Source organism: Oncorhynchus keta, chromosome 17 (genome assembly GCF_023373465.1).
Source record: "Oncorhynchus keta strain PuntledgeMale-10-30-2019 chromosome 17, Oket_V2, whole genome shotgun sequence".
NCBI lineage: Eukaryota > Metazoa > Chordata > Actinopteri > Salmoniformes > Salmonidae > Oncorhynchus > Oncorhynchus keta.
Window position 1 is genome coordinate 50,115,712 of NC_068437.1, and position 25,185 is coordinate 50,140,896.

Below are 25,185 nucleotides of genomic sequence, written 5' to 3' on the forward strand. Positions count from 1 at the left end.
ACACCTTTACAGAGAATACTAACTTATAACAGATACACATACACCTTTACAGAGAATACTAACTTATAACAGATACACATACACCTTTACAGAGAATACTAACTTATAACAGATACACATACACCTTTACAGAGAATACTAACTTATAACAAATACACATACACCTTTACATAGAATACTAACTTATAACAGCATCCCATTCACAAATACACATACACCTTTACATAGAATACTAACTTATAACAGCATCCCATTCACAAATACACATACACCTTTACATAGAATACTAACTTATAACAGCATCCCATTCACAAATACACATACACCTTTAAGGAGAATACTAACTTATAACAGCATCCCATTCACAAATACACATACACCTTTACAGAGAATACTAACTTATAACAGCATCCCATTCACAAATACACATACACCTTTACAGAGAATACTAACTTATAACAGCATCCCATTCACAAATACACATACACCTTTACAGAGAATACTAACTTATAACAGCATCCCATTCACAAATACACATACACCTTTACAGAGAATACTAACTTATAACAGCATCCCATTCACAAATACACATACACCTTTACATAGAATACTAACTTATAACAGCATCCCATTCACAAATACACATACACCTTTACAGAGAATACTAACTTATAACAGCATCCCATTCACAAATACACATACACCTTTACATAGAATACTAACTTATAACAGCATCCCATTCACAAATACACATACACCTTTACATAGAATACTAACTTATAACAGCATCCCATTCACAAATACACATACACCTTTACAGAGAATACTAACTTATAACAGCATCCCATTCACAAATACACATACACCTTTACATAGAATACTAACTTATAACAGCATCCCATTCACAAATACACATACACCTTTACAGAGAATACTAACTTATAACAGCATCCCATTCACAAATACACATACACCTTTACAGAGAATACTAACTTATAACAGCATCCCATTCACAAATACACATACACCTTTACAGAGAATACTAACTTATAACAGCATCCCATTCACAAATACACATACACCTTTACAGAGAATACTAACTTATAACAGCATCCCATTCACAAATACACATACACCTTTACAGAGAATACTAACTTATAACAGCATCCCATTCACAAATACACATACACCTTTACAGAGAATACTAACTTATAACAGCATCCCATTCACAAATACACATACACCTTTACAGAGAATACTAACTTATAACAGCATCCCATTCACAAATACACATACACCTTTACATAGAATACTAACTTATAACAGCATCCCATTCACAAATACACATACACCTTTACAGAGAATACTAACTTATAACAGCATCCCAATCACAAATACACCTTTACAGAGAATACTAACTTATAACAGCATCCCATTCACAAATACACATAGACCTTTACATAGAATACTAACTTATAACAGCATCCCATTCACAAATACACATACACCTTTACATAGAATACTAACTTATAACAGCATCCCATTCACAAATACACATACACCTTTACGGAGAATACTAACTTATAACAGCATCCCATTCACAAATACACATACACCTTTACATAGAATACTAACTTATAACAGCATCCCATTCACAAATACACATACACCTTTACATAGAATACTAACTTATAACAGCATCCCATTCACAAATACACATACACCTTTACTTTGAATACTAACTTATAACAGCATCCCATTCACAAATACACATACACCTTTACAGAGAATACTAACTTATAACAGATACACATACACCTTTACATAGAATACTAACTTATAACAGCATCCCATTCACAAATACACATACACCTTTACATAGAATACTAACTTATAACAGCATCCCATTCACAAATACACATACACCTTTACAGAGAATACTAACTTATAACAGATACACATACACCTTTACATAGAATACTAACTTATAACAGATACACATACACCTTTACATAGAATACTAACTTATAACAGATACACATACACCTTTACATAGAATACTAACTTATAACAGATACACATACACCTTTACAGAGAATACTAACTTATAACAGATACACATACACCTTTACAGAGAATACTAACTTATAACAGATACACATACACCTTTACATAGAATACTAACTTATAACAGATACACATACACCTTTACATAGAATACTAACTTATAACAGATACACATACACCTTTACATAGAATACTAACTTATAACAGATACACATACACCTTTACAGAGAATACTAACTTATAACAGATACACATACACCTTTACATAGAATACTAACTTATAACAGATACACATACACCTTTACATAGAATACTAACTTATAACAGATACACATACACCTTTACAGAGAATACTAACTTATAACAGATACACATACACCTTTACATAGAATACTAACTTATAACAGATACACATACACCTTTACATAGAATACTAACTTATAACAGATACACATACACCTTTACATAGAATACTAACTTATAACAGATACACATACACCTTTACATAGAATACTAACTTATAACAGATACACATACACCTTTACAGAGAATACTAACTTATAACAGATACACATAGACCTTTACAGAGAATACTAACTTATAACAGATACACATACACCTTTACAGAGAATACTAACTTATAACAGATACACATAGACCTTTACAGAGAATACTAACTTATAACAGATACACATACACCTTTACAGAGAATACTAACTTATAACAGATACACATACACCTTTACATAGAATACTAACTTATAACAGCATTAAAAGTCTTATGATATCCAAGATTCATTCAGTCCACAATATAATTATAGAACACCTCAGTAGGTAGTACAATCTAGTCTTATACATTACGTCCAGACAAAGGAACCTCCTTCAACACCAAATGTTGATTGGGTGAAGCCAATGCTGCCAAAGAAATACCTTTGATTTTAGAATGTGTCATAGAATCTGTCCAGCCCAGGTATCAAGGCCACTTTACTTCTGCAGCAGCTAAATGAACAGAGTTATAAAACCTGTCAGAACATGTGTACGCCTGGGGATTGTTGAATAGACTATTACAATCAGGGACTACACAGTGTGTGTGTGTGTGTGTGTGTGTGTGTGTGTGTGTGTGTGTGTGTGTGTGTGTGTTCAGTCGTTGGTTCATGTGTGTACTCTGTTTCTTTATCAGTTGGTTTCCCTGCTGGGGTAAACTACCTTCCATCGACGTAACACTCCAGACACAAAGAAAATACATAGTATGTATCACAGCCCATTCATGACTCAGCCTTCCCTACACAGCCCATTCATGACTCAGCTTTCCGGGGCGGCAGGGTAGCCTAGTGGTTAGAGCGTTGGACTAGTAACCAGAAGGTTGCAAGTTCAAACCCCTGAGCTACACAGCCCATTCTGAGCTACACAACCCATTCTGAGCTACACAGCCCATTCTGAGCTACACAGCCCATTCTGAGCTACACAACCCATTCTGAGCTACACAACCCATTCTGAGCTACACAACCCATTCTGAGCTACACAACCCATTCTGAGCTACACAACCCATTCTGAGCTACACAGCCCATTCTGAGCTACACAACCCATTCTGAGCTACACAACCCATTCTGAGCTACACAGCCCATTCTGAGCTACACAACCCATTCTGAGCTACACAGCCCATTCTGAGCTACACAACCCATTCTGAGCTACACAACCCATTCTGAGCTACACAACCCATTCTGAGCTACACAGCCCATTCTGAGCTACACAACCCACAAGGTAAATCTGTTGTTCTGCCCCTGACGGCCTAGGAACCCACTGTTCCTAGGCTGTCATTGAAAATAAGAATTTGTTCTTAACTTGCCTAGTTAAATAAAGGTAAAAAAATAAATAAATAAAACACAGTAAGTCCATGACTCAGCCTTCCTTACACAGCCCATTCATGACTCAGCCCATGACACGGCTTTCCCTACACAGCCCATTCATGACTCAGCCTTCCCTACACAGCCCATTCATGACTCAGCCTTCCTTACACAGCCCATTCATGACTCAGCCTTCCTTACACAGCCCATTCATGACTCAGCCTTCCCTACACAGCCCATTCATGACTCAGCCTTCCTTACACAGCCCATTCATGACTCAGCCTTCCTTACACAGCCCATTCATGACTCAGCCTTCCTTACACAGCCCATTCATGACTCAGCCCATGACACGGCTTTCCCTACACAGCCCATTCATTACACAGCCTATTCATGACTCAGCCTTCCTTACACAGCCTATTCATGACTCAGCCTTCCTTAGACAGCCTATTCGTGACTCAGCCTTCTCTACATAGCCCATTCATGACTCAGCCTTCCTTACACAGCCTATTCATGACTCAGCCTTCCTTACACAGCCTATTCATGACTCAGCCTTCCTTACACAGCCCATTCATGACTTACCCCATGACACGGCTTTCCCTACACAGCCCATTCATGACTCAGCCTTCCTTACACAGCCTATTCATGACTCAGCCTTCCTTACACAGCCTATTCATGACTCAGCCTTCCTTACACAGCCTATTCATGACTCAGCCTTCTCTACATAGCCCATTCATGACTCAGCCTTCTCTACATAGCCCATTCATGACTCAGCCTTCTCTACATAGCCCATTCATGACTCAGCCTTCTCTACATAGCCCATTCATGACTCAGCCTTCTCTACACAGCCTATTCATGACTCAGCCTTCTCTACATAGCCCATCCATGCCTCCCTCTTTCTTCCCATGATTCTTCCTTCCCATGAGTCTGTGTACTAATGATACTGAACGAGGGGGCAGGCCACTCCTTCAACTCTGCCTTCTGGAGCCATTTGTTTCACTCTGTCCAATCAGGCGAGATCTCCTGAGATAGCTGGGCCAGCCTGAGTGTTCCATTTTCATGGTGCGCCTGGTGTGTGAGTGCTCGCATGTCTGGTCAGTCACAAAGGACCGCTCATTAGAAGTGCTACTCTGAGGTCAAAGGGCTGAAGAGGGACTCTGCTCTCAGCTCTGGCAATTGCCTGACACACAGAGTGAATCTCAAAAATATATTCCTCGATTCTTCGCGAAGCTACTGACATTTTTAGAAGGAGGGTGAGGAGAGAGGATCTGACGATTCAAGGAAAATACTTTGGAGATTCATCCACTGTCAGAACACCAGCAGTGGCTGGAGTAACACGAAACAATTTTCACACAACAGCCAATCAAATTGAAGCTGCTTCAGTGATATTGTTAGACTAAATGTGGCCTGTACAATTTAGCTAGCTAGCCAAAATGACATTGCAAACACCAACACAGCTAGCTATCTAGAAACGCGATAACAAATCTAGCAACAAATTAAACTACTTAGCACAGCTCATGGTGGACAATTTCAGTTGAAACTGGTCAGGGAAAGCTTTACTTTGAAAATTGTATTTATTGACTGCCAAACCATGTACATAAACCATGACTAGCCATGATGCCAATAATGTGTATACATTTACCGTTATGCGAATGTCTCTTCTGTCAACCTTGATCACGGGTTGCACAGCACTGAGTGTGCCAGCTGTGTTGACATGATAACTGGGTCGGAATTCCGAACCTTTGAATGGATCATGTGACAAAAGTATTTGTTTTGATTGGCTGTTGCTTGCAACAATTTTTATATACAGTGGGGTGAACAAGTATTTGATACACTGCTGATTTTGCAGGTTTTCCTACTTACAAAGCATGTAGAGGTCTGTAAATTTTTATCATAGGTACACTTCAACTGTGAGATACGGAATCTAAAACAAAAATCGAGAAAATCACATTGTATGATTTTTAAGTAATTCATTTGCATTTTATTGTTTCACAAAGAAATCAAGAAGCAAGTGACCAAAGACGTGTGAAAGTTGCTTCTAACCCCAGCCAAACTCTTATGAAAGACTGGCTTGTTTTCGCCTGAGGGGGTTGCATAAAGAAACAAATATATAGGAAAATATAGAGGGATTGAGTGTAGTAAAAGTAACTGCAGGTTCATTAGAACGTGTTGAACCATCAAATAATGATATAATGAAACGGTTGTCAGTGTGCTGCATTGTCCCTGTCCCCATACCGGGCTCCAACCAGTGATCCTCTGCTCGCAAGACACGTGACCACCCTCCTGGACAATGTACCAACCATTTGAGCTATAGAAAAATATTTAATTGGATAGCTTCATCGGCAACATTTCAAGCTAGCTGTGGAGTGAGATTACAGTACTTTCTTAACTCTGTTACATTAGAAAAGCAATTTCGGTTGACATTCTAGTTTTATAAAGATCCTGATAACCAATATAGGTCCCACGTTAAATTAACAAAAATCAAATAACATTTTATTGGTCACATACATGTGATTAGCAGATGTTATTGGTCACATACATGTGATTAGCAGATGTTATTAGTCACATACACGTAATTAGCAGATGTTATTGGTCACATACACGTAATTAGCAGATGTTATTGGTCACATACACGTAATTAGCAGATGTTATTGGTCACATACACGTGATTCGCAGATGTTATTAGTCACATACACGTGGTTAGCAGATGTTATTGGTCACATACACGTGATTCGCAGATGTTATTGGTCACATACACGTGGTTAGCAGATGTTATTGGTCACATACACAGGGTTAGCAGATGTTATTAGTCACATACACGTGATTAGCAGATGTTATTGGTCACATACACGTGGTTAGCAGATGTTATTAGTCACATACACGTGATTAGCAGATGTTATTGGTCACATACATGTGATTAGCAGATGTTATTGATCACATACATGTGATTAGCAGATGTTATTGATCACATACATGTGATTAGCAGATGTTATTGATCACATACATGTGATTAGCAGATGTTATTGGTCACATACATGTGATTAGCAGATGTTATTGGTCACATACACGTGGTTAGCATATGTTATTGGTCACATACACGTGGTTAGCAGATGTTATTGGTCACATACACGTGGTTAGCAGATGTTATTGGTCACATACATGTGATTAGCAGATGTTATTGGTCACATACACGTGGTTAGCATATGTTATTGGTCACATACACATGGTTAGCAGATGTTATTAGTCACATACACATGGTTATCAGATGTTATTGGTCACATACACGTGATTAGCAGATGTTATTGGTCACATACATGTGATTAGCAGATGTTATTGGTCACATACACGTGATTAGCAGATGTTATTGGTCACATACACGTAATTAGCAGATGTTATTGGTCACATACACGTAATTAGCAGATGTTATTGGTCACATACACGTAATTAGCAGATGTTATTGGTCACATACACGTAATTAGCAGATGTTATTGGTCACATACACGTGATTAGCAGATGTTATTAGTCACATACACGTGATTAGCAGATGTTATTGGTCACATACACGTGATTAGCAGATGTTATTGGTCACATACACGTGATTAGCAGATGTTATTGGTCACATACACGTGATTAGCAGATGTTATTGGTCACATACACGTGATTAGCAGATGTTATTAGTCACATACACGTGATTAGCAGATGTTATTAGTCACATACACGTAATTAGCAGATGTTATTGGTCACATACACGTGATTAGCAGATGTTATTAGTCACATACACGTAATTAGCAGATGTTATTGGTCACATACACGTGATTAGCAGATGTTATTAGTCACATACACGTGATTAGCAGATGTTATTAGTCACATACACGTAATTAGCAGATGTTATTGGTCACATACACGTGATTAGCAGATGTTATTAGTCACATACACGTGATTAGCAGATGTTATTGGTCACATACACGTGATTAGCAGATGTTATTAGTCACATACACGTGATTAGCAGATGTTATTAGTCACATACACGTGATTAGCAGATGTTATTAGTCACATACACGTAATTAGCAGATGTTATTGGTCACATACACGTGATTAGCAGATGTTATTAGTCACATACACGTGATTAGCAGATGTTATTGGTCACATACACGTGATTAGCAGATGTTATTGGTCACATACACATGATTAGCAGATGTTATTAGTCACATACACGTGTTTAGCAGATGTTATTGGTCACATACACGTGATTAGCAGATGTTATTGGTCACATACACATGATTAGCAGATGTTATTAGTCACATACACGTGATTAGCAGATGTTATTGGTCACATACACGTGATTAGCAGATGTTATTGCGGCTGTAGCGAAATGCTTGTGCTTCTAGCTCCGACAGTGCAGCAATATCTAACAAGTGATATCTAACAATTACACAACATATACCCCAAAATACACGTACATCTAAGTAGGAATGAATGAAGACTATAGACATATATGGATGAGCGATGTCAGAGCGGAACGGACTAAGATATACAGTTGAAGTCGGAAGTTTACATACACCTTAGCAAAATACATTTAAACTCAGTTTTTCACAATTCCTGACATTTAATCCAAGTAAAAATCCCCTGTTTTAGGTCAGTTAGGATCACCATTTAAGAATGTGAAATGTCAGAATAATAGTAGCGAGAATGATTTATTTCAGCTTTAAATTCTTTCATTACATTCCCAGTGGGTCAGAAGTTTACATACACTCAATTAGTATTTGGTAGCATTGCTTTTACATTTTTTAATTTGGGTCAAACGTTTTGGGTAGCCTTCCACAAGCTTCCCACAAAATGTTGGTTGAATTTGTGTCCATTCCTCCTGACAGAGCTGGTGTAACTGAGTCAGATTTGTAGGCCTCCTTGCTCTCACACACTTTTTCACTTCTGCCCTCACATGTTCTATAGGATTGAGGTCAGGGCTTTGTGATGGCCACTCCAATACCTTGACTTTCTTGTCCTTAAGCCATTTTGCCACAACTTTGGAAGTATGCTTGGGGTCATTGTCCATTTGGAAGACCCATTTCAGACAAAGTTTAATTTCCTGACTGATGTCTTGAGATGTTGCTTCAATATATCCACATAATTGTCCTCATGATGCCATCTATTTTGTGAAGTGCACAGTCCCTCCTGCAGCAAAGCACCCCCACAACATGATGCTGCCACCCCTGTGCTTCACAGTTGGGATGGTGTTCTTCAGCTTGCAAGCCTCCCCCTGTTTCCTCCAAACATAACGATGGTCATTATGGCCAAACAGTTCTATTTTTTTTTCATCAGACAAGAGGACATTTCTCCAAAACATGCAATCTTTTTCCCCATGTGCTGTTGCAAACAGTAGTCTGGCTTTTCTATGGCTGTTTTGGAGCAGTGGCTTCTTCCTTGCTGAGTGGCCTTTCAGGTTATGTCGATATAGGACTTGTTTTACTGTGGATATAGATACTTTTGTACCTGTTTCCTCCAGCATCTTCACAAGGTCCTTTGCTGTTGTTCTGGGATTGATTTGCACTTTTCGCACCAAAGTACGTTGATCTCTAGGAGACAGAACGCGTCTCCTTCCTGAGCGGTATGACAGCTGAGTGGTCCCATGGTGGTTATACTTGCGTACCACTGTTTGTACAGATGCACGTTGTACCTTCAGGCGTTTAGAAATTGCTCCCAAGGATGAACCAGATTTGTGGAGGTCTACAATTATTTTTATGAGGTCTTTGCTGATTTCTTTTGATTTTCCCATGATGTCAAGCAAAGAGGCACTGTGTTGGAAGGTAGGCCTTGAAACACTTCAACAAGTACACCTCCAATTGACTCAAATGATGTCAATTAGCCTATCTGAAGCTTCTAAAGCCATTTTCTGGAATTTTCCAAGCTTAAACTTACGACCAACTGGAATTGTGATACAATTGCTTTATCTTGGCCAGGTCGCAGTTGCAAATGAGAACTTGTTCTCAACTAGCCTACCTGGTTAAATAAAGGTGTTCTCAACTAGCCTACCTGGTTAAATAAAGGTGTTCTCAACTGGCCTACCTGGTTAAATAAAGGTGTTCTCAACTGGCCTACCTGGTTAAATAAAGGTGTTCTCAACTGGCCTACCTGGTTAAATAAAGGTGTTCTCAACTGGCCTACCTGGTTAAATAAAGGTGTTCTCAACTGGCCTACCTGGTTAAATAAAGGTGTTCTCAACTGGCCTACCTGGTTAAATAAAGGTGTTCTCAACTGGCCTACCTGGTTAAATAAAGGTGTTCTCAACTAGCCTACCTGGTTAAATAAAGGTGTTCTCAACTAGCCTACCTGGTTAAATAAAGGTGAAAAAATAATAATAATAATAATAATGTGTCCCTGAACAAACTGGAGGGTCAAAATCAAAAGTAACAGTCGGTATCTGGGGTGGCCACCAGCTGCATTAAGTACTGCAGTGCATCTCCTCCTCATGGACTGCACCAGATTTGCCAGGTCTTGCTGTGAGATGTTACCCCACTCTTCCACCAAGGCACCCACAAGTTCCCGGACATTTCTGGGGGGAATGTCCCAAGCCCTCACCCTCCAGTCCAACAGGTCACACACAATTTATTGCCCTGGCCACATCTGCAGTCCTCATGCCTCCTTGCAGCATGCCTAAGGCACGTTCACACATGTGAGCAGGGACCCTGGGCATCTTTCTTTTGGTGTTTTTCAGAGTCAGTAGTAAGGCCCCTTTAATTAATGTTCTAAGTTTTCATAACTGTGACCTTAATTGCCTACCGTCTGTAAGCTGTTAGTGTCTTAACGACCGTTCCACAGGTGCATGTTCATTAATTGTTTAAGGTTCATTGAACAAGCATGGGAAACAGTTTAAACCTTTTACAATGAAGATCTGTGAAGGTATTTGGATTTTTACAAATGCTCTTTGAAAGACAGGATCCTGAAAATGGGACGTTTCTTTTTTTGCTGAGTTTATATTAAATGTGAGATCAGGGTGTGATGATCACAACGGTGACGTCACACAGGGCACACCATACACTGTCTCAAACCCAGCTTCAATAAGTAGTGACATTCAGTAGGGACTCATCTAAATGAAGCACGTTCTCCTTGGCTTCACTTTTTATAGACTGAACACACAAGAGGAAAGCAGACCGTAACAACACAGACTACTGCGATATGTATTCAGCTTATGTTCCGGAGCAAATACCTGCGGATCTGAGATAACTTCAAACAAATGGCAGCGACAGAGAAAGAGAGAGAGAGAGAGAGACAGAGAGACGGAGAGAGAGAGAGACGGAGAGAGAAAGAAAGAGAGAGAGAGAGCGAGAGAGATGGAGAGAGAAAGAAAGAGAGAGAAAGAACGAAAGAAAGAAAGAAAGAAAGAAAGAAAGAAAGAGAAAAAGAGAGAGAAAGAAAGAAAGAGAAAAAGAGAGAGACAGAGAGAGAGAGAAAGAGAGAGAGACAGAGAGACGGAGAGAGAAAGAAAGAGAGAGAGAGAGAGAGAGAGAGAGAAAGAAAGAGAGAGAAAGAAAGAGAGAGAAAGAGAGAGAGAGACGGAGAAAGAAAGAGAGAGAAAGAGACGGAGAGAGAAAGAAAGAAAGAGAGAAAGAGAGAGACAGAGAGCGAGACAGAGAGACAGAGAGAGAAAGAGAGAGAGAGAGAGAGAAATAAAGAGAGAAAGAGAGAGAGACAGAGAGACGGAGAGAGAAAGAAAGAGAGAGAAAGAGAGAGAGAGAGAGAGAGACAGAGATACTGAGAAAGACAGAAAGAAAGAAAGAGAGAGAAAGAAAGAAAGAAAGAAAGAAAGAAAGAGAGAGAAAGAGAGAGAGACAGAGACAGAGGGAGAGAGACGGAGAGAGACGGAGAGAGAGAGAAAGAGAGAGAGACGGATAGAGAAAGAAAGAGAGAGACAGAGAAAGAAAGAGAGAGAGAGAGAGAGAGAGACGGAGGGAGAGAGAGTTGGGCAGAATGGAGGAGAGGAGGATAGTGCTTTGTACGTTCTGCCAACAAGTGGGCAAAGAGAGAGGAAAAATAACTTGACAGTGGGCACAAAAAGTGTTGCCTCAGCTCACAAAACATGTCAGTTCTATTTGAAGAACAAACAAGTACACTCAAAAAAAGATGAATACTTTTCATCTACATTATTGCTATGAGAAGTGATTAAGTGCCACAGAGCGATTGATGTCTTTTTAGTCAGTGTAATCATATTAATTTATCGATTCTCCAAATATTCAATATTTTCATAATCTTGAGGTGATTGCAGCAAAAAGAGCTATGCAGTTGTGTTCCATGCATGAATATTAAAGTAAGCTATTAGATGTCACTGTCACGAATCCCGCCGAAGAGGGTGCCTCTTCCTGTTCGGGCGGCGCTCGGCGGTCGTCGTCACCGGCCTATTAGCTGCCATCGATTGCCTTTCCTTTTGTTTCTGTTTATTGGGTTTAATTGGGTACACCTGTTTTGAGTTAGTGTTTGTTTGTAGGCTATTTAAGGGCACTTGGCCCGATGGGTATTTGTACGGGCTTGTTCTCTGTTATTTTGGTGTTGGTGTAGTAGTGTTATCTCATTATTTTCCGGACAGTTTTAGTCGTGTGTATTTTGGACGGGTGGTTTCCATGTCTCCGCTGTCGTTGGAATGAATAGATTCACGTACGATATTACCTGCTCTCTGCGTGTGACTCCTCCACTGCAACATTTATAGAAGTCGTAACAGTCACAACTAATGAAAGTCTGGTATTGACTATTTCTTTCCTAGGTATATACCTATGTTTACTTTTAGCCACACAGTGACTGAAGGGGTGTAGAAGGGTCCCACATTACTTAATGCAATAACGTCAGCTAATCTTCCAGAAGAAGAAGAAGAAGAAGCAGAATGACCAGCACCACCACCATGCTTAGTCCCAGTTCTGCCCTAGTCTCACCTCGCTGACGTAGATGGTCATGTCCTCCTCCTCATCTGTCCTGTAGCACAACGTCAGGCCCAGCTTCTCCTGGCTGTTGAGTCGACACAGCTCCACCTCCTAAAGAGAGACAGAGAACAGAGGTCAACAACCAGACAAACCACACAAGGACAACAACACTAATACATTTTCCTGGCTGTCGACATAGTTATCTACCTACTACAGAGAGAGAGACAGGGCAGAGAGCACAGAGACACTCACTAACCAGACTATAACACCAACCAGACTATTGTCCCAAATATTACCGGAGGTGACTCCCCTTCTTGTTCGGGTGGCGCTCGGCGGTCGTCGTCGCCGGTCTACTAGCTATCACCGATCTGTTGTTCTGTGTTCCTTTGGTTTTGTCTGATTGGTATCACCTGTTTCTTGTTTGGTTGTTAGGGTGGGGTTATATAAGTTTGTTCAGCCCGCTTCTGTTTCGTGCGGGCTTGTTCGTCTGTTTTGTGTTAGAGTGTATGTTGTTTGCATTTTCGGGTTGTTTGCGTTATTATTTCTGTTCATTTGTTTTACTACTTTTGTTCATGTATTTTTTCCCTGGACATTAAAGCGTGTTTTTCCCACATCCTTTTGCTCTCTGCGCCTGACTCCACACCTCTTCACACATTTATCGTAACAGAAGCCTGCACCACGATATGGAGTCAGCAAGAGCAGCGACCACTCCTCCTCCCATGGAGGAGAGAGTCCATCACACGTCCATCCTCCATCGCCTAGGATCAGTGATGGATCAAATGATGGAGAGGATGGATCGTTGGGAGAGGAATGGTCTCCCTACTACCCCACCGACCCTCCCACCAGCAACTCTACCAGCAACTCTACCATCTGGATCCGGTTCCAGCGCTCTGCGCATTACGCCTCCGAGGGAGTACGATGGAGCAGCGACGGGGTGCCAGGGATTCCTGCTTCAACTAGACCTCTACCTGGCCACCGTTCGGCCGGCTCCCTCGGACGAGGAGAGCGTGTGTGTCCTCATCACATGCCTTACGGGTAGAGTCCTTGAGTGGGCCAATGCGGTCTGGAACGGGCCCGACTCAGCGAAGGGCAATTACCTGGAGTTCACCCGCCGTTTCAGGGCCGTGTTCGATCACCCTCCAGAGGGTCGGGCGGCAGGTGAGAGGTTTTTCCATCTCAGACAGGGGACTAGGAGCGCGCAGGACTTTGCGCTGGATTTCCGGACCTTGGCCGCTGGAGCAGGGTGGAACAAAAGGGCCCCGATAGACCATTACAGGTGTAGCCTGAGAGAGGACGTCCGCAGGGAGCTGGCTTGTCGGGACACTACACTTAGCCTGGATGGACTGATATACCTGTCGATCCGGTTGGACCATCTGCTAGCTGCTCGCGGACGTTCTGAAAGGGTCCTGTCAGTTCTACCTCCTGACCCTCCTGCTCCTATCCCGATGGAGCTAGGAGGGACCGCGTCTAGGGAGATCGGAGGAGGAAGCTCCTCCTGTACCAGTTGTGGCCGGAGAGGGCACACGTCTGGTCGGTGCTGGCGGAATTCATCTGGGAATCGAGAAGGCAGGCAGAACACTCCTCGGTCACCCCAGGTGAGTAAGCACCACACTCTCCCAGAGTTTCCTGTTGGTCACATGTTCCTATTAATTTGTTTCCTTAATTATTCTCCTTCTCTCCAGCATAAGGCACTGGTAGATTCAGGCGCAGCTGCAAACTTTATAGATCGAGGACTCGCTCAGAGGTTGAGGATTCCGTTAGTAAAAGTAGAACCCCCTTTTCCCGTGCACTCTTTAGATAGTCGACCATTAGGGTCAGGGCTGGTGAAGAAAGCCACAATTTAGTTGGAGATGATTATGCAGGGGAATCACAAAGAGCGAATTAGTTTGTTCCTTATCGATTCACCTGCGTTTCCAGTGGTGCTGGGGATTCCCTGGCTAGCTATTCATAATCCTACGATTTCGTGGAAACAGGGAACTCTCCAGGGGTGGTCTGATGAGTGTTCAGGCAGGTGTGTAGGGGTTTCCATCGGTGCGACAACGGTGGAGAGTCCAGACCAGGTTTCCACCGTGTGCATTCCAGCTGAGTATGATGATTTGGCTATCGCTTTCAGTAAAAAGAAGGCGGGACTTATTTTTTCCCTGGACATTAAAGCGTGTTTTTCCCACATCCTTTTGCTCTCTGCGCCTGACTCCACACCTCTTCACACATTTATCGTAACAACTATAAAACTAACCAGACTATAACACCAAACAGACTATAAAACTAACCAGACTATAACACTAACCAGACTATAACACCAACCAGACTATAAAACTAACCAGACTATAACACTAACCAGACTATAACACTAACTAGACTATAACCAGACTATAACACTAACCAGACTATAACACCAACCAGACTATAACACTAACCAGACTATAACACTAACCAGACTATAACACCAACCAGACTATAACACTAACCAGACTATAAAACTAACCAGACTATAACACCAACCAGACTATAACACTAACTAGACTATAACCAGACTATAAAACTAACCAGACTATAACACTAACTAGACTATAACCGGACTATAAAACTAACCAGACTATAACACCAAACAGACTATAACACCAACCAGACTATAACACTAACTAGACTATAACCAGATTATAAAACTAACCAGACTATAACACTAACCAGACTATAAAACTAACCAGACTACAAAACTAACCAGACTATAACACTAACCAGACTATAACACCAACCAGACTATTACACTAACTAGACTATAACCAGACTATAAAACTAACCAGACTATAACACTAACCAGACTATAACATCAACCAGACTATAAAACTAACCAGACTATAACCCTAACCAGACTATAACACCAACCAGACTATAAAACTAACCAGACTATAACACTAACCAGACTATAACACTAACTAGACTATAACCAGACTATAACACTAACCAGACTATAACACCAACCAGACTATAACACTAACCAGACTATAACACTAACCAGACTATAACACCAACCAGACTATAAAACTAACCAGACTATAACACCAACCAGACTATAACACTAACTAGACTATAACCAGACTATAACACTAACCAGACTATAACACCAACAAGACTATAACCAGACTATAACACTAACCAGACTATAACCAGACTATAACACTAACCAGACTATAACACCAACTAGACTATAACCAGACTATAACACTAACCAGACTAGAATATAACACTAACTCGACTATAACCAGACTATAACACCAACCAGACTATAACACTAACTAGACTATAACCAGACTATTACACTAACCAGACTATAACACTAACCAGACTATAACACTAACTAGACTATAACCAGACTATAACACTAACCAGACTATAACGCCAACCAGACTATAACACTAACTAGACTATAACCAGACTATAACACCAACCAGACTATAACACCAACCAGACTATAACACTAACTAGGCTATAACCAGACTATAACACTAACCAGACTATAACACTAACCAGACTATAACACCAACCAGACTATAACACCAACCAGACTATAACACTAACTAGACTATAACCAGACTATAACACCAACTAGACTATAACACTAACTAGACTATAAAACTAACCAGACTATAACACTAACCAGACTATAACACTAACCAGACTATAACACTAACCAGACTATAACACTAACTAGACTATAACACTAACTAGACTATAAAACTAACCAGACTATAACACTAACCAGACTATAACACTAACCAGACTATAACACTAACCAGACTATAATACCAACCAGACTATAACACTAACTAGACTATAACCAGACTATACAACTAACCAGACTATAACACTAACCAGACTATAACACTAACCAGACTATAACACTAACCAGACTATAACACCAACCAGACTATAACACTAACCAGACTATAACACCAACCAGACTATAACACTAACCAGACTATAACACCAACTAGACTATAACACTAACCAGCCTATAACACCAACCAGACTATAATACTAACCAGACTATAACACTAACTAGACTATAACCAGACTATAACACCAACCAGACTATAACACCAACCAGACTATAACCAGACTACAACACTAACCAGACTATAACACCAACCAGACTATAACACTAACTAGACTATAACACTAACCAGCCTATAACACCAACCAGACTATAATACTAACCAGACTATAACACTAACTAGACTATAACCAGACTATAACACTAACCAGACTATAACACTAACCAGACTATAACACTAACCAGTATGGTGTCACAGTTGACACTGTGGAAATGACCTGCGTGAATGCAGAGGACACACATTTGAGTATGAGAAGTCAGATATCCTGGAGACGTTAGGCTACTTTCAGATTACATTAACATTGCTTTTGAAAGGATGACCTTGATTTCAAAAGCAGATTGAGATTTACATTGAGAGATGCAGTAGCAATATAAAGTGCCATGAGACCTAATGAAAAGCTCTACATAAATGCAATCCTTTACATTCATTAGCATATTGTGATACCAAAGTGACCACATTCAAATGTTATTGTAGTTGTGCCAAGTCTGTCAATGTATAAAAAAGTAAGTTATTGAAGCTGTAGCCACACATCATACCCTACTTGTTATCAAAACACATATTGACTTTGGTTGGGAAAGAGCTCATCTTAACTGTTAAGAGTTTCATGATGAAAGACGTTCTCTGATCAGTGGCCACTTTGATCACTACCAGAAGCTATCGAGTGTTTTTACTGAGCAGTTACATACAGCCTAATATAAGACTATTAGTTGGTAAATAAACTCATGTAATTATGCTAATATTGGTGGATATATTCAGAGTTGTGGCGCCTGCACTGAAGTAGTCCTCTCTTCTGAGGTCTCATGGAGAGGGCCAGACTATTCAGGAAGTTATATTAATTTAAAATATATAACTTCTAGTTTTGAGTTTATTGAGAAGTAATTGAAAATAAATCGCTTTACATTTTTAGTTGAATTCCTGAATTGACTTCCTTCAATTCAAATGGAGACCAACCCTACCCTCCACTTTCCCATTAGTCTGTTTCTGTAAAGATTAGTACCCTCATGTCTGTCTGTCTGTCTGTCTGTCTGTCTGTCTGTCTGTCTGTCTGTCTGTCTGTCTGTCTGTCTGTCTGTCTGTCTGTCTGTCTGTCTGTCTGCATGCATATGAAACTGTTTTTGATTACTATCATGTTCTGCAGCTTGATCATTGAAAATAGAAGGATATGACATCTCGACCATCACTTTTAAAAATGCATTACACCCATGCAATACGGAAGGCCTCAGTACAGACAACATGGAGCAGTACTGTAGGAACATACCAAATAACCCAGTTAGCCATGTTTTTACCAAACCGTCAGGGGTGTTGAGGGGAACCAATGATAAAACATGTCAGGGGTGTTAAGGGGAACCAATGATAAAACATGTCAGGGGTGTTAAGGGGAACCAATGATAAAACATGTCAGGGGTGTTAAGGGGAACCAATGATAAAACACGTCAGGGGTGTTAAGGGGAACCAATGATAAAACACGTCAGGGGTGTTAAGGGGAACCAATGATAAAACACGTCAGGGGTGTTGAGGGGAACCAATGATAAAACACGTCAGGGGTGTTAAGGGGAACCAATGATAAAACACGTCAGGGGTGTTAAGGGGAACCAATGATAAAACACGTCAGGGGTGTTAAGGGGAACCAATGATAAAACACGTCAGGGGTGTTAAGGGGAACCAATGATAAAACATGTCAGGGGTGTTGAGGGGAACCAATGATAAAACATGTCAGGGGTGTTAAGGGGAACCAATGATAAAACACGTCAGGGGTGTTGAGGGGAACCAATGATAAAACACGTCAGGGGTGTTGAGGGGAACCAATGATAAAACATGTCAGGGGTGTTGAGGGGAACCAATGATAAAACACGTCAGGGGTGTTAAGGGGAACCAATGATAAAACATGTCAGGGGTGTTGAGGGGAACCAATGATAAAACACGTCAGGGGTGTTGAGGGGAACCAATGATAAAACACGTCAGGGGTGTTAAGGGGAACCAATGATAAAACATGTCAGGGGTGTTAAGGGGAACCAATGATAAAACATGTCAGGGGTGTTGAGGGGAACCAATGATAAAACATGTCAGGGGTGTTGAGGGGAACCAATGATAAAACACGTCAGGGGTGTTAAGGGGAACCAATGATAAAACATGTCAGGGGTGTTAAGGGGAACCAATGATAAAACATGTCAGGGGTGTTGAGGGGAACCAATGATAAAACATGTCAGGGGTGTTAAGGGGAACCAATGATAAAACATGTCAGGGGTGTTGAGGGGAACCAATGATAAAACATGTCAGGGGTGTTAAGGGAACCAATGATAAAACATGTCAGGGGTGTTAAGGGGAACCAATGATAAAACACGTCAGGGGTGTTAAGGGGAACCAATGATAAAACATGTCAGGGGTGTTAAGGGGAACCAATGATAAAACACGTCAGGGGTGTTAAGGGGAACCAATGATAAAACACGTCAGGGGTGTTAAGGAACCAATGATAAAACATGTCAGGGGTGTTAAGGGGAACCAATGATAAAACACGTCAGGGGTGTTGAGGGGAACCAATGATAAAACACGTCAGGGTGTTAAGGGGAACCAATGATAAAACATGTCAGGGGTGTTGAGGGGAACCAATGATAAAACATGTCAGGGGTGTTGAGGGGAACCAATGATAAAACATGTCAGGGGTGTTGAGGGGAACCAATGATAAAACATGTCAGGGGTGTTGAGGGGAACCAATGATAAAACATGTCAGGGGTGTTGAGGAGAACCAATGATAAAACACGTCAGGGGTGTTAAGGGGAACCAATGATAAAACACGTCAGGGGTGTTAAGGGAACCAATGATAAAACACGTCAGGGGTGTTGAGGGGAACCAATGATAAAACATGTCAGGGGTGTTAAGGGGGAACCAATGATAAAACATGTCAGGGGTGTTAAGGGGAACCAATGATAAAACACGTCAGGGGTGTTGAGGGAACCAATGATAAAACATGTCAGGGGTGTTGAGGGGAACCAATGATAAAACATGTCAGGGGTGTTGAGGGGAACCAATGATAAAACATGTCAGGGGTGTTAAGGGGAACCAATGATAAAACACGTCAGGGGTGTTAAGGGAACCAATGATAAAACATGTCAGGGGTGTTGAGGGGAACCAATGATAAAACATGTCAGGGGTGTTGAGGGGAACCAATGATAAAACATGTCAGGGGTGTTAAGGGGAACCAATGATAAAACACATCAGGGGTGTTAAGGGGAACCAATGATAAAACACGTCAGGGGTGTTGAGGGGAACCAATGATAAAACACGTCAGGGGTGTTGAGGGGAACCAATGATAAAACATGTCAGGGGTGTTAAGGGGAACCAATGATAAAACACGTCAGGGGTGTTAAGGGGAACCAATGATAAAACATGTCAGGGGTGTTAAGGGGAACCAATGATAAAACACGTCAGGGGTGTTAAGGGGAACCAATGATAAAACATGTCAGGGGTGTTAAGGGGAACCAATGATAAAACATGTCAGGGGTGTTAAGGGAACCAATGATAAAACATGTCAGGGGTGTTGAGGGGAACCAATGATAAAACACGTCAGGGGTGTTGAGGGGAACCAATGATAAAACACGTCAGGGGTGTTAAGGGGAACCAATGATAAAACATGTCAGGGGTGTTGAGGGGAACCAATGATAAAACACGTCAGGGGTGTTAAGGGGAACCAATGATAAAACACGTCAGGGGTGTTGAGGGGAACCAATGATAAAACACGTCAGGGGTGTTAAGGGGAACCAATGATAAAACATGTCAGGGGTGTTGAGGGGAACCAATGATAAAACATGTCAGGGGTGTTAAGGGGAACCAATGATAAAACACGTCAGGGGTGTTAAGGGGAACCAATGATAAAACATGTCAGGGGTGTTAAGGGGAACCAATGATAAAACATGTCAGGGGTGTTAAGGGGAACCAATGATAAAACACGTCAGGGGTGTTGAGGGGAACCAATGATAAAACATGTCAGGGGTGTTGAGGGGAACCAATGATAAAAACACGTCAGGGGTGTTGAGGGGAACCAATGATAAAACACGTCAGGGGTGTTGAGGAGAACCAATGATAAAACATGTCAGGGGTGTTAAGGGGAACCAATGATAAAACATGTCAGGGGTGTTGAGGGGAACCAATGATAAAACATGTCAGGGGTGTTGAGGGGAACCAATGATAAAACACGTCAGGGGTGTTGAGGGGAACCAATGATAAAACATGTCAGGGGTGTTGAGGGGAACCAATGATAAAACATGTCAGGGGTGTTGAGGGGAACCAATGATAAAACACGTCAGGGGTGTTAAGGGGAACCAATGATAAAACATGTCAGGGGTGTTAAGGGGAACCAATGATAAAACATGTCAGGGGTGTTGAGGGGAACCAATGATAAAACACGTCAGGGGTGTTAAGGGGAACCAAGTGTGAAATGACCTCTCCACAAGGCCTTTATTAGAGCAGTTACAACCACAGACCCCTCCTGTGTGTGTGTGATTGTATATGTGTGTGTGTGTGTGTGTGTGCGTATGTGTGTGAGCGTATGTGTGTATGTGTTTGTGTGTATATATGTGTTTGTGTGTGTGTATATATGTGCTTGTGTATGTGTGTGTATATATGTGTGTGTGTTTGTGTGTATGTGTTGTCATGACGTTGGCCGGGGGGAAGGTTTATGACAGCCATAAATACCTCTTCCCCCCCTTTTCCTCTCTCTACCCTACTGGATGATGACAACAATATCCCATTAGTAGTAGTTATAATATCTCTGGTTGGATGATGACAACAATACCCCATTAGTAGTAGTTATAATATCTCTGGTTGGATGATGACAAACAATACCCCATTAGTAGTAGTTATAATATCTCTGGTTGGATGATGATAACAATACCCCATTAGTAGTAGTTATAAGATCTCTGGTTGGATGATGACAACAATACCCCATTAGTAGTAATTATAATATCTCTGGTTGGATGATGACAAACAATACCCCATTAGTAGTAGTTATAATATCTCTGGTTGGATGATGATAACAATACCCCATTAGTAGTAGTTATAAGATCTCTGGTTGGATGATGACAACAATACCCCATTAGTAGTAGTTATAAGATCTCTGGTTGGATGATGACAAACAATACCCCATTAGTAGTAATTATAATATCTCTGGTTGGATGATGACAAACAATACCCCATTAGTAGTAGTTATAATATCTCTGGTTGGATGATGACAACAATACCCCATTAGTAGTAGTTATAATATCTCTGGTTGGATGATGACAAACAATACCCCATTAGTAGTAGTTATAATATCTCTGGTTGGATGATGACAACAATACCCCATTAGTAGTAGTTATAATATCTCTGGTTGGATGATGACAAACAATACCCCGTTAGTAGTAGTTATAATATCTCTGGTTGGATGATGACAACACTATCCCATTAGTAGTAGTTATAATATCTCTGGTTGGATGATGACAAACAATACCCCATTTGTAGTAGTTATAATATCTCTGGTTGGATGATGACAAACAATACCCGTTATAATTACTATATTGTATTGGGGTATTGTTGTCATCATCCAACCAGAGATATTATAACTACTACTAATGGGGTATTGTTATCATCATCCAACCAGAGATATTATAACTACTACTAATGGGGTATTGTTGTCATCATCCAACCAGAGATATTATAACTACTACTAATGGGGTATTGTTATCATCATCCAACCAGAGATATTATAACTACTACTAATGGGGTATTGTTGTCATCATCCAACCAGAGATATTATAACTACTACTAATGGGGTATTGTTTGTCGTCATCGCCTTTGCCTTTTGGTAGGTTGCCATTGTAAATAATAATTTGTTCTTAACTGACTTGCCGAGTTAATTAAAGATTAAATAAAATAAAAATCGTTAGAAGCATTAGACACAGCGACTGCTGAGACGAGACTACTGATGGATTCATGATGCAATACGAAAGACAGGAAGCAGTAGGTGGTGTCGATGTAGATTACGGGAGTACACATGCAATAGGAATGTGGAAAATATCTGTAAATGTTAGATGGGAATGTCTCAAAGACATCTAGCAGAAAATTAAACGCACAACTTAGCCACCGATTCCAATTCCACACACACACACATTCACCCCCCCCCGCACACACACACGCCCCTGCGGAAACTTTTCAAACACGCCCTCCTCTCCCCTTCCTATATAAGCCCTTGACGACAATATGACTTCCTGTTCCGAGGATGTAGGACGACGGTCCTATGTCAGAGTGGTTCAGATAATAACTACAGAACGAAGCCAACATCAGTGTGGTCATCCAACCAGAGATCTTATAACTACTACTAATGGGGTATTGTTTGTCATCATCCAACCAGAGATATTATAACTACTACTAATGGGGTATTGTTGTCATCATCCAACCAGAGATATTATAACTACTACTAATGGGGTATTGTTGTCAACCAGAGATCTTATAACTACTACTAATGGGGTATTGTTTGTCATCATCCAACCAGAGATATTATAACTACTACTAACGGGGTATTGTTTGTCATCATCCAACCAGAGATATTATAACTACTACTAATGGGGTATTGTTGTCATCATCCAACCAGAGATATTATAACTACTACTAATGGGGTATTGTTTGTCATCATCCAACCAGAGATATTATAACTACTACTAATGGGGTATTGTTGTCATCATCCAACCAGAGATATTATAACTACTACTAATGGGGTATTGTTTGTCATCATCCAACCAGAGATATTATAACTACTACTAATGGGGTATTGTTGTCATAATCCAACCAGAGATCTTATAAATACTACTAACGGGTATTGTTTGTCATCATCCAACCAGAGATATTATAACTACTACTAATGGGGTATTGTTATCATCATCCAACCAGAGATATTATAACTACTACTAATGGGGTATTGTTTGTCATCATCCAACCAGAGATATTATAACTACTACTAATGGGGTATTGTTATCATCATCCAACCAGAGATATTATAACTACTACAAATGGGGTATTGTTTGTCATCATCCAACCAGAGATATTATAACTACTACTAATGGGGTATTGTTATCATCATCCAACCAGAGATATTATAACTACTACTAATGGGTGTATTGTTATCATCATCCAACCAGAGATCTTATAACTACTACTAATGGGGTATTGTTATCATCATCCAACCAGAGATATTATAACTACTACTAATAGGGTATTGTTATCATCATCCAACCAGAGATCTTATAACTACTACTAATGGGGTATTGTTATCATCATCCAACCAGAGATATTATAACTACTACTAATGGGGTATTGTTATCATCATCCAACCAGAGATCTTATAACTACTACTAATGGGGTATTGTTATCATCATCCAACCAGAGATATTATAACTACTACTAATGGGGTATTGTTGTCATCATCCAACCAGAGATATTATAATTACTACTAATAGGGTATTGTTATCATCATCCAACCAGAGATCTTATAACTACTACTAATGGGGTATTGTTATCATCATCCAACCAGAGATCTTATAACTACTACTAATGGGGTATTGTTTGTCATCATCCAACCAGAGATATTATAACTACTACTAATGGGGTATTGTTATCATCATCCAACCAGAGATATTATAACTACTACTAATGGGGTATTGTTTGTCATCATCCAACCAGAGATCTTATAACTACTACTAATGGGGTATTGTTGTCATCATCCAACCAGAGATCTTATAACTACTACTAATGGGGTATTGTTGTCATCATCCAACCAGAGATCTTATAACTACTACTAATGGGGTATTGTTGTCATCATCCAACCAGAGATCTTATAACTACTACTAATGGGGTATTGTTGTCATCATCCAACCAGAGATCTTATAACTACTACTAATAGGGTATTGTTGTCATCATCCAACCAGAGATCTTATAACTACTACTAATGGGGTATTGTTGTCATCATCCAACCAGAGATCTTATAAATACTACTAACGGGGTATTGTTTGTCATCATCCAACCAGAGATATTATAACTACTACTAATGGGGTATTGTTATCATCATCCAACCAGAGATATTATAACTACTACTAATGGGGTATTGTTATCATCATCCAACCAGAGATATTATAACTACTACTAATAGGGTATTGTTATCATCATCCAACCAGAGATATTATAACTACTACTAATGGGGTATTGTTATCATCATCCAACCAGAGATCTTATA

General features: G+C 40.3%; 1 protein-coding gene across 3 annotated transcripts in view; it reads right to left on the reverse strand.

Annotated features, from left to right (window-relative positions):
- The window catches only part of LOC118395986 (PDZ domain-containing RING finger protein 4-like), a 361,188-nt gene that overhangs the window by 11,841 nt on the left and 324,162 nt on the right, over positions 1-25,185 (reverse strand). For all 3 annotated transcript variants that reach the window (XM_052466321.1, XM_052466322.1, XM_052466323.1), the window contains one exon: positions 12,826-12,924. In XM_052466321.1, coding sequence (XP_052322281.1) covers positions 12,826-12,924 — 99 coding nt within the window. The remainder of the gene's footprint in view (positions 1-12,825; positions 12,925-25,185) is intronic.